An 18,359-nucleotide genomic window follows, 5' to 3' on the forward strand; every position below is an offset into this window, starting at 1 on the left:
AAAGCTTGTGCACTTTGTGTCTTACTGTCTAACTAAGGTAGCCTGGCCCCCTCATGGTGTTTTGTTAAGCAGTTTGTTTGTTTGTTTGTTTGTTTGTTTGTTTGTTTGTTTGTTTGTTTGTTTGTTTGTTTGTTTGATTGATTGATTGATTGATTGATTGATTGATTGATTGATTGATTGATTGATTGATTGATTGATTGGTTGATTGATTGATTGATTGATTGATTGGTTGGTTGATTGATTGATTGATTGATTGATTGAAGAGTTTATTAGCAGTTTGCAATAGAAAAAGGTACAGTTTCATGACAGCACAAATCACTGGTACAAGGTCAACTAAAAGGAGATCCTAGTAAGCTTTACGGCTTATTTAAACAGGAACCAATTTATGTATCTCATATAACACTGAAAGACAGATGGATAGAACATAGCACTTATAGGATAACATTAATTACAAAAGCAGAAAAGGGGAGAAAAAAGTGAGGGTGGAAACATGGGGGCTTAGTCTATTTACAAGTCTCGAGTAGCAGCCGCCTGAAGGTGACTTTTCATACCAATTTCGAAGGAGGCTAGGGATTTGCACTCCTTTAAGGCTTGTTGGTGGTATAGCTGGAGAACGAATTAGAGCCTTTTATAGTGTTAAATCTAGGTTGAACATGATTAGTGGAGCTGTCTCTGGTATAATCATGGACATCCTTGACCTTTAGGAAGTAGTTTGTCAGGTACATGGGTATCTTTGGAGGTGTAGTGTATCTTGTACACCAGGCCCATTGCAGTGGAGGAAAAGGTATTCTTTTTTCACTTAAAAAAACGTATCAATACACAATGTAGAAGTACTCTGTTACAAATAGAAGTATTCAATAATAGGCCTAATTAAGGTACCAAAAGTAAAAGTACTCATTGTGCAGAGGGTCCCATTTCACAAGTTCTTAATTTCACTTGTACTTAATTACTTTCCACCATTTATGTTAACTAGCCCTTACCCGTTCAAAGATATGAGCTCCGAAATGATGTGCAGTGTGTGGGTTATGGGATGTGCACTGTGCACACAGTATATGAGGGATGGAAAGTAACTTTAACTGGTGCTTGCATGCTAATATGTAGGAGCATCAATGTAAGAAATACCCGTTCCATTTAACGGCTACAGAGATACTGTGTACCGATCTGCATGATTTTTGGACAACATCTGTAACAGGGCCAGAACCCCCCCCAGACAGACAGACACTCACTCACTCACTCACTCACTCACTCACTCACTCACTCACTCAGACATTCGCAAAATTATAGTATAGATGGCAATGGATTGTAATGATCCTGGTTCAACAATTTCCTATAGAACTCAGGAAAGATTCTTATGTATTACTAGATTAATATTGGTATTATTACCAATATTAATTGTGTTAGTGTGACTTTGACTGATCCAAAACTAAGGAAAACATTGACTAGATACAGTCTTGCGATCGAGAAAGGCCGCCATAGGCAGACCTGGCTCCCAAGAAGCCTACTCCTTACAGTGAAACTGTGACCTACTCTACTGCACACAAAACGAGGTAGAAACTGAGACGGATTACAATCACCCAAGGAGAGTTTGAAAACATGACTGTTCTCTTACAGATGTAGCCTACTGCAACTTAGGTTTTTTGTAGTAATGGTTTGAGTTTGTAAGTGTGTTTCCATTTGAAGCCCATGGTGGCTGATGTAAACTTACAAGGGCTAAGAGCTGTGAGCCTTTATTTTGATGTTGTATTTTCAGTGTCCTCTTGAAGTAATCAAGTAATCGAAGTAATCAACTCAACCAAGATCAGGCGTTCCTCATGAACACTCAGACACAAACACAGCTACATTTCAGAAGTTAGAACACAGAGGTCAGTCAGAGTCAGAGAGTGCTGAGTGCACAGCTACATGTCAGAAGTCCTCCAAGTGTACTACTCTTCTTTCCAAGAGCATTGTCGGTATGTTTGATACTTTTGTTTGTAGATATCTTCACTAATATTAGGTGTGAATTATCTGTTGTTAAACTTTAATTCAACTGTGCTGTGTATCTGTGTAGTTGCAGTTGATTGTGTAGATTGTCTGTGTAATGAATGATTCTAGCTGTCAGCATTCTTATTGCATTTATGTTTATGAAGCAAGAATTTAAGCACTGTCTTTTGTTGTAGTTTCAACCTTTTGAATGCCAGCTGTTGACTACAAACAACGTCCCAGGAGTCGTGGTTGAAGATAGGTGTTTATTTGACTGTTGAATCGACGATCGTACTATCCACTGAAGCTGGCATCTTATATCAGCATCAAGACAGTGCATTATAGCTACTACAGTATACAGCCATCTACGATTCACTTCAAACATGTCAATCCATTCATCCATCCATCTTCAACCGCTTATCCGGAATCGGGTCGCGGGGGTAACAGTTCCAACTGAGACGAAGGCGAAATCTACCTCAACCACCACTCTAGAAACAAGCAGATCATCTATAAGCTATGCCGCTGCAAAGGCCCGAGCTAAAGCAGAAGCTGCTAAAGCACGACTGTGTTTCGCTGAGGAGGAGATGAAGATGAAAATAAAGAAAGCTGAAATTGATGCTTCTATAGAAAGGCTAAACGTTCAGAAGGTAGCAGCTGCAGCAATAGCCGAGGCAGAGGCCTTAGAGGCAGCAGCTTATGTCATTGAAGAGCAACACATCCTGAAGCACCAGCTAACTTCACTCAACCCTGTACAGCGAACAATAGACTTTGTTAGGGAGCAGACCAAAGGATACGAACACAGACATGTAGTTCTGAAAACTGACCCAGTCCTTAAAGACGAGGTCGGAGTGAAGAGACGACCACTTCACTCTGTACACTCCCAACACCTCAAAACTGAAGACTGCTCTCCTTCTGCAAATGTCTACCAGCATTCCTCTCATTCACCCACTAAACATACGTTTCAGAACCCATTTCCTACCTCAAACATAAACCAGCATCAGAGGCATGGCCAAGATAGTGTTATGTTCAACAAAGGAAACACAGCCGCGTCTCTAGCTGGCAATGCATCACATGACATGGAATGTCAGTCCAGCATTGAATGCAGTGAATGCGTTAGTGAGAGACATGCATCTGCTCTCCACCCAGGACCAGCACCTTGGAGCGAAGAAACAGAGTCCTCTTCACAGCAGGACGGGGAGTCCTCTTCAGAGAATGGAGGGGAGCAGGAGGAGTCCACTCAATCTACAGAGATGACAGCCCATTGCACACAGGTCTGTGGAGGTGACCTTATTAATAGATCCCTTTCAAAAAGCCAAGGCCTCAGTGGGAGGATGGTAGCCAGATAAGTCGCCCTCTTTCAAAGTCGCCCCCAAACTCGTTTCCCAACGGGTCTGTGGCCTTAAGCTAGATGCAGAATAGACTAAAATCAAATATTTGCTTCTGGGGGTCCCTGGAACAAAATATTTTGTGATGGGGGTCCGTAGCCAAATACATATCATTCTGGGGGTCCTTCACATGACAACGTTTGAGAAACACTGATGGCAACATAAGTTTTTTTCAGAAAATTGTTATGATCTAGAAGACATTGGGTAGAACGTGCCTATCAGTGGTTAAGGACCCCAAAAATGTGTTTTTGGCCGTGGACCCCCATCTTAAAATATTTTGTTCCACGGATGGACCCCTATTGCAAACATTTTTGTTCCAGGGACCCCCAGAAGCACAGATATGATTTTAGTCTAATCTGCATCTAGCTTAAGGCCACAGACCAGTTGGGAAACGAGTCTGGGGCAACTTTGAAAGAGGGCGACTTTTCTGGTATTCGGGAGGATTACCCAACAGGGCCTAGTGGGCCCAGGCCCCTGAGCTTGAGCCTCCACGTGACCGCTGATGGATAAGAGTAAATAATAACTTAAATAAATATGGATATGGATAAATCCATAACCAAAATAAGACAGAGACGAGCCAAAGGACAATCAATAAATTGCTGTATTGAAGAGAGTCAGACAAAGAGACAAAACAGTGAGCATACATGCGGCAGCCTGCTAATTCACCCTTTGTCAAGTCCCGCCCATTGTCCTGCCCCTCTCCACACCCATTGGTTGCTTTGACTTGGAGGGACATTCAGTGGGACATTCCATCCACTGCCATGTTAATTCAGTTGCTTCATATTGTTATTCTGTGTGCTCAATTCTAATTTCAAACTTTGTTTCAGTCAATTGGAGCTGCTCAGTGGCAGCATAGTGAATCAGCATGTTTTTAAATGTTTTTATTTCTCCAAAAATTATGTTTTAGCTAATTCAACATAAAAAAGGCGGAACCAGGGCGGGACAAGGCAGATAGAGCCTGCTGGTTGGTCAGTCAGGGACCAACCAGGAGGCTAACAAAGGGTGAATTCTCTCTTCCAAAGATGGAAGTTAACATACAGTATATAAGGAATACAGATTATGACAGTTAGATCGTGGGACTCATTGATTCGTTCCCATTATCATAACAAGAAGACAGAGACACGTAGGGTGGCTCTGTATATTTCCACTAGCCTGAACCTTCAGTACAACCAAAACATAGTCAGGGTAACAAGGACCTATACTGTAAGTTCAGACAGTAGTTCATAATATAACCTTTATGGTCATATGAGCCTCATACACAAATCATACATTATGTATCATAAATCATACCTAACAACCGGGTCACTGTTCTTAACTTTGTGTCTTTTGTCAGACAATGGGCTTATTCATTCACATCAATAAAATAACCCCAAAAGCCATAAACCACCATGATACATGTTACTGTAAGTGTTTAACCCCTCAGTTTATCCATACAACTTAAGAGGGAGGGATCCAAAAAGCAAGTGCAAAACAACATTAGATGTTCTACATCGTGGTAGATGACTGTCATTATGTTATCTACTCCAATGTATCTAAACGGGCCCCCTCTTCATACAATAGCATCATATAACACTTGACTGTATGGCCCTTTAACACTCACATGACGGCACTAACGGTTATCAATATCTGCTAGTGTAAGGCCACCTTAAACCTTCCGTTTTGTTTTTTCCTGTGATGTTATTGACCACTGTCTGTCTGTCTCCCTTCATGGCCCCACAAGCTCTCACACCTCTTCCCCTGCAGCAGCGGGGATTCCATTGTCTACTAATGTGTATTAACATTTCAATGCCATTCAAACCTCACATGTTCACTAAGCTTAATTTGGTTTACTTATAGGCAGTGACAAATGGATCTATATGAATGCTGAGGATTTTACTTCTGTTCTGATAAGGGATTAAGGGCCCTATTTGTGTCACTGCCTTAACTACAGTTCTTACCCTCTACAAGCGAATTGCGGGTAAGGCAGATTGTGCTGTCTGTCCCTAAATGGTATTGTGGGGCCGCTATACCCGCTATACATTATGCCGACTCCGTTATTTGTGCATGGAGTTGCGCTTTCCTTTAAAATTGCTATTTTGGCCACACAGGTTTGGGAAAGCACATAGCAGATCCTAAAACCACCCACTATCCATTTGGTCTTTACAAGAGAGCACCCAAGCGGCTTCAATGGGCATCCACTTTGACACGAGGATGCGCACATGCAGCTCCATCTTCCGCCTACTCCTGATATGAGGAAATGGCAGAAATAAAATAGGCTTGATGGTCAAAATCAACGCCCAGAACGCGTATACCACCAGCGCACCGGCTACATCTGCATTTCAGGTATTATGTTGATTGTATTTTGGATCAATACATTTAGCCCGCTTTCATAGTGATGGAGTCATTGTCTGGCAATAAAAGCTTTATTTTCCACAGGACGAGAATGGCAGCGCCTCTCCCGTCGGGCAGTGACCGAATTATGTCACTTGGTTGCAGATGATGGTCCCCATGCCTTGCCTGTTGCTGTTGTTACAACTGCGCTATACATCTACAGGGTACGCTAGTGTGGGTCATTCCAACACCCACTCAGCGGACTTGCCAACCAACATGTGATTGCTTCACTGTACACTGTGTATATTGCTTCACTGTACACTGTGTATCTGGTGTTGTTGATTTATGTGTAGATTGTCTGTGTAGCGAATGATTCAAGCTGTCAACATTATTGCATTTATGTTTATGAAGCAAGAATTTAAGCACTGTCTTGTATACTTTTGTTGTTTCACCCCTTTGAAAGCCAGTTAACCTGGCTTAACCTGTTGACTACAAACGTCTCCAGTGTCATGTTTGGAGAAAGGTGTTTATCAGATTGTTGAATCATACTATCAAGTGTGCAGTGTGATCAGTACAATGACTATCTATTGGGTGAAGTATAACCATGTGCAAACACAGCAGCAAGATTTGTGAGTTGTTGTGACAATTAAGAGAAGGATGTAACTCTTGAGGTTGTAGTGGTACAACATGGAACCAAAGAGTCTACTACGGGTCCATTTGGTTCCATTTGTACAATCTGGGGTCACGGTATAAGGAATTGTATAATGCAAATTAAACTGGGGGTCCTTGCAGTGAAAAAGGCTCACTGGTCTATTAGTGCTGTAGTTCTCAACTGTTCATGTCATGTTCCACATTTGAACTGGGGACCCCCCCACCCTGACAAGCACTTAGAATTGTGGGAGTTCCAAATCTCTCAAAGATTCAGCTGCCTCCATTGCTCCAATCATTACCCACATGATAAACCTCTCAGTCAAACAGGGGTCACGTCCCCCAAGATTTGAAACTAGCAACAGTGACCCCCCTGTACAAAAAAGTCAGCAAATTAGAGCTGGGCAATTACCGCCCTATCTCTATTCATCTCGAAAGTCATGGAAAAAATAGTCCATGAAGAAGGTTGCAAAGTGCCTGGAAGAGAAAAATCGAACCTCTGTTCGAAGTGGAGCTGTGTGTGTGTGTGTGTGTGTGTGTGTGTGTGTGTGTGTGTGTGTGTGTGTGTGTGTGTGTGTGTGTGTGTGTGTGTGTGTATTGCAGTTGATGCTCAGGGCAGGCTAGACTCAACAGCACCTCTCTGGTCACCCAGGGTTACTACATACAGGCTACATACAGACCCACAGACCCACCCACATACCCACCCACATACCTACACACACGGCCACGTATAGGGAGCTTGTGTTCCACACAGCTCCAAAAACGTATAGGCCTATACGAATTCCAATCTGGCTTCAGATCATCCCATACCACTGACTCATGCCTACTCTATTTGAACGACTCCATCGAACATAATGTTTGATTTATTTGACACCATAAATCACATTATTTTGATAGATAAGCTAAAAGCAATCAGTTTTGATGACACATCATCAGTGAGCTGGAGCTGGATGCAATCTTATAACCTTACTGAGAGAACAGATGGTGGAGGTGAACAGAACCCTGTCCCCCATCCCCGTGAGCTGTGGCATTCCACAAGGAAGCATACTAGGGCCCTTACTGTTTCTATTATAGCCCTTACCCGTTCAAAGATATGAGCTCCAAAATGATGTGCAGTGTGTGGGTTATGGGATGTGCACTGTGCATACAGTATATGAGGGATGGAAAGTAACTTTAACTGGTGCTTGCATGATAATATGTAGGAGCATCAATGTAAGAAACCCGTTTCGTCCGAAATGATGTGCAGTGTGTGGGTTATGGGATGTGTGCCTTACCCGTTCAAAGATATGAGCTCCAAAATGATGTGCAGTGTGTGGGTTATGGGGTGCACACAGTATATGAAGGATGGAAAGTAACTTTAACTGGTGCTTGCATGATGTAGGAGCATCAATGTAAGAAACCCGTTTCGTTTAATGGCTACAGAGATACTGTAGCCAAATGTGTTCTTGTTTGCGGCTTGGCTCTTGACTCGATCATTCCACAGATAAATTCGGAAAGAGCTGATCTACCAGCTCACAACGCTTCTGAATGGGGATGCATTTGGGTCAGAATCAATGGGGGTACAGGTACATTTAGGGTCAAGTCTTAGTCTCGGGCAAGGACCACTTGCAGGTTGAAAAGACACTTAACTCTGAACTGAGTAAGATCTGCACATGGCTTAACGACAACAAATTATCAATTCACCTGGGCAAAACCGAGTCCATCCTCTTTGGATCAAATCATAACCTCAAAAAGGTAGAGAACTTCACAATCAAAGTGGGTGACAAGGTCATAACACGAAAAAACGAAATCTCCTACTTAGGATGTATCCTTGAAGCTAATCTTTCCAGCGAAAAGATGACTTCAAAAGTAATACAAAAAATCAACCAACGAACTCGTTTCCTACAGAGGATCGCCCCAATGGTCAACTTCAACACACTGAAGACCATAGCTGGTGCAATAATCCAGCCCCTCTTTGACTATGGAGTCCACGTATGGTATCGTGACGCCCCACAAGCCCTAAAAACTAAACTCCAAACAGCCCAAAATAAACTAATTAGGGTCCTGCTTAACCTTCCCAATCAGACTCACCTCACCGCTACTCACCAGTTAAGAGTGGGGTGGCTCAGAGTAGATGACAGAGTACAGCAACTTGCAATGGGCCTGGTGTACAAGATACACTACACCACTATGATACCCAAGTACCTGTCAAAATACTTTATAAACGTTAAGGATGTCCATAATTACAACACCAGAGGCAGTGCCACAGATCACGTTCAACCCAGAGTCAACTCAAAGAAAGGGTCGAACTCGTTCTTCTGCTACACCACAAAAATGTGGAATGCCTTACCAAAGGCCATAAAGGAGTGTGGATCACTAGCATCCTTTAAAATTGCCCTAAAAAACCACTTACAGGCAGCAGCCGTTCACAACTGGTAAAAACCTAGCCCAACCCTACCCTCCCTGCCCCTTCCTTGTATATACTGTACATACTGATTGTTTAGACTTACTGTTACCTGCCCCTTCCTTGTATATATTGTATATACTGTACTTACTGATTGTATAGACCTACTGTTTTCTTTTTTTCTTTACATATCTACTGCATAGTACTGTGTTCTATTTGTCTGTCATTCAATGTTATATGAGATACTTCAATGGTTTCCTGTTGAAATAAGCTTAGTCTTTTCATGGATCTCCTTTTAGTAGACCTTGTACCAGTGAACTGTACCGTCATGAATCTGTACATTTTCCTATGCAAACTTCTAATAAAGCCTTCAATCAATCAATCAATCAATCAAGTAAATTTGGGAAAATCGCGCTCTTTCGAACGACCATCATTTCCACTGGAGGGTTAACGACTCACTCCACGGAGGTTAGGGTTAGAGTCGGGTGTCGAAATTTACCCCAATTGATTCTGACCCAAATGCATACCCATCCAGGGCCTTGTATTTGGGTCCCCATCCAGGCCCATGCATTTGGATCCCCATCCATAATCAATGGGGGTAAATTTACAATACATTTTTTTGTCTTTTTTGAGGGTGAACTACTCCTTTAAAAGGTTCTTAAAAGTCCTTAAATGGTCACTTCACTGTCTTTCTAGTGGTTCATAATTGAAAGATTTTTTTTCCATTGATGATTTTTCTTTCCTCCTTGTGTGGTTGATCATGTCGTCATTGCGTAAAACGCGTAAAGACATAAGGGTAAGAGCAGTGGGCGGAGCTTTGCAGTAGTCGGCCAGGAAGAGGAGAGAAAGGCGGACACAGAGACACCAGACGGTAATAACACTTTGGCTTTGAGAGCCTTAAAAAATACTTTAAATCGGGTTTTAGACGACAGGCAGGAGAACAGCCACGTCAGTTCATTGCTGCTCGTAGTTACGTTTCGCAAGCCACGCGACTTTTACACGAGTGTGACCTAAAAGCATAAAATATAAAATACATCGACACTGCTTTCTTCTGCTATATAGCTAACGTTAGCCTGGGTTTGACAGTGCAGGCCCCATGCAGACTGTCTGCCAGTGAACTGTACTGGAGCCAGCACGGAATGTTCCATGTTTACAGTGTTTTTAGCAGTGGTGGGAAAAGTGCTCACATTCTTTTACATAATTAAAAATATCAATACTGAAATGTAGAAATACTCTGTTACAAGTCAAAGTCTGGAATTCTAAATGTACTTGAGTAAATGTACAAAAGTGTTGGTATCCAAATTTTCTTATTTGGGAAGTGCCAAAAGTAAAACTACTCGTTATGCAGAATGAATATCCCATTTTGAAATCTACACAAATCTTTAGAAAATAGCTGATCTACTAGCTCACAATGCGATGCAACGCATTGTAAGTAAAAGTATTGGTAGTATACTAGATAGAAGTAAAAGTATTGGTAATTGGAAATACTCCAGTAAAGTACAAACACCTCAAAATTGTACAGTTCATTAGGTAAATGTTCTTAAATTCTTTACGCCAGCCACTGAAGTGGCATTGATTTCACCAGTGGTTCTCAAAGTATGTTGATGTCAAGAACTCAAGGACCCCCCCCCCCCCCCAACATTGATTAGCCTATGTATTTGGCCATGATCTTGGACCCCCCAATGATCGCTTTGAGACCCAGTGGATTTCACATCATGTATACTCTCTCTCTGTGTGTGTGTGTGTGTGTGTGTGTGTGTGTGTGTGTGTGTGTGTGTGTGTGTGTGTGTGTCTGTAGATGTTATGTTATTTGTTATGTTGTGTTTATTGTAAAATGTTCCGTGATTCACAACCTTTAACCAATATAAGCACTTTTATTTTTGAAATCTGAACGTTTGTGTAGAAGTACGTCGCAAAAGGGCTAAACTGCTCGAAACCAGGCTGAGGTGGATGCATGTTTCAGGGCTAACACTGTATGTACTGTATGTAACTCTTATGGTGGTCCTTGACATTAAAAAAATGAGAACCACCGGAATTGCAGTTGTATAGCAGACATGAAGTCCACAACAGCTCTGACAGTGTGATGGAACCGGTTTTCGGAAACGGGTCCAAATGTGATGGAACCGATTTCGGTTCCTCAACATTGGATCTGGTTCCTCCGATTCTTCGGGTTCCGGTTCCCAACCTTTAGTGCTGACCAGTACAGCTGTGGTACAGCTGTAGCGTTGGGACCTGACCTGGACTGATCAGGGTTCGGCCAGACCCATTATCTCAGATGACACTTAGGTCAAAGGGATGGGCTGGTGGTAACTTCTTTCCTTTTTACTTCTTGTTTGTGCTTGTTTCTGGAATGTACTGTTTTTGGGTGTAATATATAAGCTGTGAGTGAAATGGTCTTCTGAGAAGCAGACGTGTTTTTTTACTGATTGCATTGATTTGTAGGTCTGTCTGTCTAAAATATATAATCAGTCATTCTTTTATAAACTCTGAACTGTTGTCTTTAGAGTTGTTCTGATATTGATGCCAGTTTTCGGAAAGGCTGACGATACGATACTGCCTGAAATGCTGGTGTCGGCGAGTATGCCGGTCTATGCCATTCCCAGACTATGTAATTTATCTCATGATGATATTTAATTTACAGTAAATTCAAATTATTTAATTTCAAGGACCCACCATAACTCTTGAGAGTGTACAAATGGAACCAAATGGAGCCTTATGGGTCCATTTGGTTCCATTAAGTACACTCAGAGTTACAGACCCTGTTAAGGTTCCATTTGGAACCCCCTCAAGGAAATTACACACTGGTATCGGATAGGTACTCGATATCAACCGATACGCAAGTTATGAGTATCCGTATGGGGAAGGAAGAACTGGTACCTGTAATCGGTACATCTCTGAAATGGTGGCACATCACAGTGACCTCTTGTTGTCTGGTGTAACGGTAACACATATTCCCATTTCTTCCATAGATGGCAGCCATCAGGAAGAAACTAGTGATAGTAGGGGATGGTGCCTGCGGAAAGACCTGTCTGCTCATCGTCTTCAGTAAGGACCAGTTCCCCGAGGTCTACGTCCCCACCGTGTTCGAGAACTATGTGGCAGACATCGAGGTGGATGGGAAACAGGTGAGGCTGCATCAGTGAAATAGAAAAATGTGCAAGTAGGAAAGTGAGAAAGGCCGACAGCTTTCAGGGGTTTTCAACATGGGTCTGATAGGGACTTTATTATATATTTTCTTTTACATTAACCACTTAAACAAGCTTGTAGATTGTCTATTTTCGATAGAGAGGTTTGGTGTACACTTACAGGGAAAAAAGAGCAGACAACGTATCGAGCCATTGGTCAAGTTTGCAAAGTATTGAGGGCTCTTGGCTTAAGTCGTTAAATGTATGAAAAAACACATTAACATGAATCCAATATGTACTGTAGTGGTCCCTGCTTCATCTCTCTGTCTCAACTAAGGGGTCCATCCTCTGGTCTACAAGATGATGGTCCCAAAAAAAAAAAAAAGACAATCAAGGGCACTAAAAGTTATCACAATGAGATATCTGCTAACATTTTAGATTTGGCACATAGCTATCTGTCAACGGTATCAAATAGTGTTTAACCATAGACGGTAGGGATTAGCCTAATATGTAGTATATCTATCTAGGGTAACCTTTGGGGTAATCCGTGTGCTATCATTTAAATGCTCAAATGATCTCCTTCACCCTCTGCTTGCCCAGTATATGTATCAAAGTGATAACTGCTGGGTGTTGTTAAAATAGTTGTCCACTGCTCCTAGTTAGGATGGGTAAACGCAGAGGTTGATTTTTCAGGTATGTGTGCACATTTACTTGACAGAAGAAATTGAGTCGTTCTAATACCAGTATTCGTAAAAGCTGCAGATACTGCCTAAAATACTGGCATAGGTGGGTATGCCAGTCCATGCTGATCAAATACTATGTAATGTATCTCATGATATGTCATTTACAGTAATAAATGATTTTGTATTTTGAATGCTTCAGTTGAATGCTACGGTTTTACATGTATATTTTGTCATTTGTATTTATTCCAGATCAGTGGTTCTCAAACCTGTTAATTTCAAGGACCTCTGAGAGTGTACAAATGGAACCAATTCCATTTGTACACTCTCAGAGTTACAGACCTGGTCCATTTGGAACCCCCTCAAGGAACCCTGAGAGATCCCGGAACACACCACTTTGAGAACCACTGGTCTAGATCTTTTATTTATTTATTTTTTATTACAAACTGTTATCGGTTCGGTACTCAGTATCAACCGAAACGCACGTTATGGGTATCAGAATACAAAGGGGACACGATTATTATAATGACATTATCATGACTTTTGTCTCTATCTCTCAGGTGGAGCTTGCACTATGGGACACAGCTGGTCAGGAGGACTATGACAGACTGAGGCCTCTTTCCTACCCTGACACGGATGTCATTCTCATGTGTTTCTCTGTAGACAGCCCTGACAGTTTAGGTATTTGCAACACACAATGACATACTATTTGTGTGTGTGTGTGTGTGTGTGTGTGTGTGTGTGTGTGTGTGTGTGTGTGTGTGTGTGTGTGTGTGTGCGTGTGCGTGCGCGTGCGTGCGTGCATGCGTGCATGCGTGCTAGAGCTGCCAAAGGATATTCCATATCAGAGTATTCCTTTGAATATTAAAAATAAAAGAACATTCGACTAAAAATGTATGGTTTTATAAAAACAATGTAAAAAATTCTGCTGCAGTTCTCGCAGGACTCACGCATGTAACGCAAGGCAGAAGTCTCCCCTCAAAGCTTTGACAGTGCCCCATGCAAACGGGAGCCGATCTACAAGTCTACAATGCGTTGTAGGCTTGTAGATTAGCCGTGGTTTGCCATGGGACAGGAATAAACCAGCTGCTACTTGGCTGCCTGTAACATCTCACTGATCGCAGACAGAGTAGACACACAGTGCCTCGGAGTCGGCAGGCATTAGACTTGCAGTTGCTTTGTATTAGAAATGTAACTTTAATTGATTCAAAATGATAACGGGTCAAGCTGAAATGGGCGATTCATGTGATAGTGAAGGCAAACTGTCTACAACGAGTGTCGACCAACGAAAACGCGATGTAAAAACTGCATGGATTCTTGTCCATAGTGTAACACTCCCCCCATGTCACATTTCTCTTGTAGCCTACCTTAATTTGATTTAAACCAAAAACATTCCATTGGTTTTTGCAACGATTACATATCTGTATGAGTAACCATTGACCCCAACACCTTGCTTTGTTCCTGTGAAGAGTGACTATTTGTGAATGCGGTGTAGACTCATTCTTTTTCCTTCTGCCCCTGTAGAGAATATTCCAGAAAAATGGACCCCAGAAGTTAAACACTTCTGTCCAAATGTTCCCATCATCCTTGTGGGTAATAAAAAGGACCTGCGTAACGACGACCACACTAGACGAGAGCTCGCCAAAATGAAACAGGTGGGTATAGAGTAGTGATTCAACATTTTTTCCATTTCACGGACCCCCAGATTGATATGCATTAGGCCACAGACCACTATTTGATTGAGGATGAGGATTTGTAATATCTCTGTATCTCAATTTAGTTCAGTGTGTATACATGGAACCAAATGGACCTGTAAGTAGAGTTGTTCCGATCCAATAGCAGTATTGGAAAAGCTGCAGATACTGCCTGAAATGCTATTATCGGTGCCTGCGAGTATGCCAGTCTATGCCATTCCCAATTTCAAGGACCCCCATAACTCTGGGTCCATTTGGTTCCATTTGTACACTCTCCATTTGGGTCCAATTTGGAACCCCCTCAAGGAACCCAGACAGTCCCTGGGCCCCACGGTCCTATTTTATTTTATGTTACACACTGGTATCGGATTGATACTCGGTATTGAACGATACTTAAATTATGGGTATTGGAATCGGTATTGGGAAGGGAAAAAATCGTATTAGTACTAGGGATGGCCAAATGGAGAATTTTTCTTAACTGATGACCGTAAGGCCTAATAGGTTAATTAACTGTTAACCGTTAACAATTTTGCTGCCATTTTAAACATAGCTGTAGTAAGCAGCTTCCAAATTGTCCTTACCTTTTAACGTGGGCACGCGCACGCATCGTGCACAATCTGTGCGCGACTCAGCTAGTAGACGTGTAGACTCGGTGACAGCTTTCGAATAAAAAAAACCCCATTGAAATAGACATATCTGTTGCCACGCTGTATCCCTGCTTATCCGCCAGTGTTTACATGAAAAAACATTGAAAAAAGCTAGCTGTGCGCTATGGTAACACGTGGACACGTTCGCGCACATAGCAGACGATATGTGCGCAGATCATATGCCAGGCGGGTAGAGGAATCAAACGGCTACAAAATAAAATAAAAACGCGTGAAAAAATACCATTCTATGGCCATGCAGTCAGCTCACTTGTTTACAATGAAAAGCTATGCGAACGGAGCTGCGACTGGACGTCAGACCGGATATGGAAACCTAGATCCGGTCCAAACGGGAAATACGACCGGATACAGTTAGGGGGCGGGCCTAAAGTCTCCGAAACGGCTATATACAGCGATCATACTTTTAATCGTTTCATAATGATTAAAGCTAATAAAATTTCCGGGAACGACGGGCATCGCAGAGAGGTACAGCGGGAAATCTCCGGTTTCGACGGGGATCGCAGAGTATGAGTTAAGGACATGTGTTCAAAAATGCGCTGTTTTAGCGATTTAAAAAAGTTTTTCCCCATAATAAAGTGCCATATTTACACATTAAAAACAATAAAACTAGGAGAAACAAGAATACAAATGTTTTCTAAAAGAAATTTGTTTTTTGCAAAGAAACAGTGGGATTGAAATAAAAAGTCTGTAATGTGAGTGTGATGCGCTGTCGCCAGATGTGCTGTCACCAGGGACGTGCACACATTAGACAAAGGGGGCTTGAGCCCATGCCCTTTTATCAGTCTGTAAAAAATGCCCTCTTCAGACCACAAATGCATTTTTTTTACTATGGTTAAAGAAATGCAAATTTCCCCTTTCCATACCATAACTGAAGGCTGCATTCAAGAGAATTATTGTCCACCAAAAGGCCCTTTTAGAAATGTCAGCCCCTGCCTCTCTAACATTCTCTGCACGTCCCTGGCTGTAGCAGAAGCGAGACGCTCGCACTTACTTCACACTGACTGGGTCCGCTCAATCCCTTCGCACTTCCCCCTCTCCTCTGTGTTTGTTGTGTAGAGCAATAACTTACAATCGTATGACTTTTGGAATGGTTGAAACATCAGTTAACCGTGTTTTGTGTGTGTTGATGCAGCGATCATTGCGACTTGTTATTTTCGCATAGCCTAGGCTACTACTCTGTAGTGTTTACCGGTAACCAATCGGTTAAACGGTAACGGTTAACCGTTGGCCATCCCTAATTGGTACATCTCTAGCTGTAAGGGGTCCATTTGGTTCCATGTATATACAGTATACAGTACACTCAAACTTTCAAAGTCCATGTGGTTCCTAGCTATCAGTCATTTAGCTGGGGTTTCCTTGACCCTGTGTGTGTGTGTGTGTGTGTGTGTGTGTGTGTGTGTGTGTGTGTGTGTGTGTGTGTGTGTGTGTGTGTGTGTGTGTGTGTGTGTGTGTGTGTGTGTGTGTGTGTGTGTGTGTGTGTGTGTGTGTGTGTGTTCACTATGAACCTTGCAAAAACATCTTCTTGGACTTGTGTCTGTAGGAGCCAGTGAAACATGAAGAGGGCAGAGACATGGCGAACCGCATCAGTGCCTTCGGCTACCAAGAGTGCTCTGCCAAATCCAAAGATGGTGTCAGGGAGGTGTTTGAGATGGCCACCAGGGCGGCGCTGCAGGCCAAGAAGCAAAGAAAAAATCCCTGCCTCCTGTTATAGGCTGACTGAGAATAACTGCACTGGCCTCAATCACACAGATAGAGGGCAGTTTTTGTCTTTGTCCCTTTCATTGACACTTGAGGTAGGGGAGGGTATTTGGGGAGGGCAAGGAAAAGTCCTGGGTATGCCTAATTTCTAATCATCCAGGCACTCTCTGCACATTCCGGCATATCTTAAATGTTTTGATGGGCGTCTAAACACACTATGGCCTTTACTCTGCATGTTCGATGATGTGCCATATTGCAATGCACCTGTCAAGCCCTTTCAGATCTAGAGAGCTGTGTATAGAGTTAGGTTGTATGGGATGATTTGGAATTGGGCAGATGGAAAGAAGAGATGAACTGTGCCATGATAGGAATGGATGGACAGAGTTTAAAAAAAGGTCCTTACCAGGCCAAAGACAATGAAGACAAGCGAAACGGAGATAATCACAAAAAGTATATAAGGAAAGTTAGAATAAAGGCCACATCTAAAGTGGATCTTACACAGTATCGCCTACATACAGTGCCTTGAGAGCAGTGGTCAGGAAGAGTTTGAGTGGAGGGGTGGGGGGGATTTAAAACCCAGGCAGGGTTGTTTTTTTATTTGTTTTTCCAATGTATTATCCGTGTTCCACCTTTGTGAAAGCTTTGTCCCTATCATTGGCTTGGCTACTTCGGGCCCATGTTCTGACTCAGGCGCTATGCAGGGGTATTCCTAAACGAGATTGTATGAGATGTTTGCCCATATTGAATTGCTTACCTGACGAACGTATTCGTGTGAATGAGTGTGTGCGTGCGTGCGTGTGCACGCCACTGCAGGGCTGCATGCAGTGACTGTCTGTATATTTGTGTCTCGTGTTACATTTTTCGATGTTGATGTACTGTATGCATACGTAAAGGCCTTTTTCATGTCACTTGAACCATGTCCCCATGCCAAAGTTACCCCTGACGGCCACTTGTTATGGTGTAAACGGGTAATGGAATCAACAGCTACTCAGAGTGACATAAGATATTTTTTCCACGTTACTTTACTGGAAGACTTTGTACCCTAGATAAGAGGCACAATCAAACCGTTTAGTTATTAGGACCTTTTGTTTGTGTGTGCGCACGCGTATACAAGAGATGCAATTGATTGTGTTAATCAGTGTATTTAATCAAGCGTGGTATATTTGATAAGTTGACTTTGCTTTTGAATAGGAGAAGGTAGGCTATCCTATTACTATAGTATCCATTTGTGTACTGTATGTCTTACAAGGCCTTGTAAGGACATGTTCACGACATGTTTCCATTTTTGCCTCTCTCAACTCCCCGCCCCAACCCCCTTTTTTATTGATATTGTCATCATTGTATTATCACTTTTATTGTTGATGTCGCTAATTTTTCATAGTATTTTTTAACCATTTTCTTTAATCCTGCTGTTATGATCAGCTTATGTCATTTGAATGATACATTGTAACCATAGTATTGTACATTGTTAATTGAAGGTCACGTTTAGGGCGAAATGTTGGAAGGTTTGGGGAGGGGGGGGTGGGATACTGGGGGCTGTTACCTTTTGTACTGTGACATCTTGGGATTTCTGGAGTTTTTTTCAAATAAAGCTGGTATTAGGGTTTTCTGGTGTATTTATGCCTATAACCTATAGTGTTTGTGTGTGAAATCTATGATTTTGGCATTGAAAAGAATATTAACATACAGCACATGTTATGGGTTCAAAAACATACAGTACTTTCTATGGTTTCTTGAGAGCCAAAGCAATGTTCAACTTTATTGTGTGTGCATATGTTCATACTGTATTATCTTGATTGATATCTTTATTGA

At 42.1% G+C, this 18,359-nt stretch overlaps 1 protein-coding gene across 1 annotated transcript; it reads left to right on the forward strand.

Annotated features, from left to right (window-relative positions):
* Window positions 1–9,516: 9,516 nt before the first annotated feature.
* Window positions 9,517–18,323, forward strand: LOC308291507 (transforming protein RhoA-like). The gene is made up of 5 exons (XM_080733534.1): window positions 9,517–9,556; window positions 11,655–11,810; window positions 13,051–13,171; window positions 14,015–14,145; window positions 16,390–18,323. The coding sequence occupies exons 2-5, from the start codon at window positions 11,655–11,657 to the stop codon at window positions 16,558–16,560; spliced, it is 579 nt and encodes a 192-aa protein (XP_080589660.1). The 5' UTR covers window positions 9,517–9,556; the 3' UTR covers window positions 16,561–18,323.
* Window positions 18,324–18,359: the final 36 nt, after the last annotated feature.

This window comes from Nannobrachium achirus, assembly GCF_963921795.1.
Source record: "Nannobrachium achirus genome assembly, chromosome: 9".
Taxonomy (NCBI): Eukaryota; Metazoa; Chordata; class Actinopteri; order Myctophiformes; family Myctophidae; genus Nannobrachium; species Nannobrachium achirus.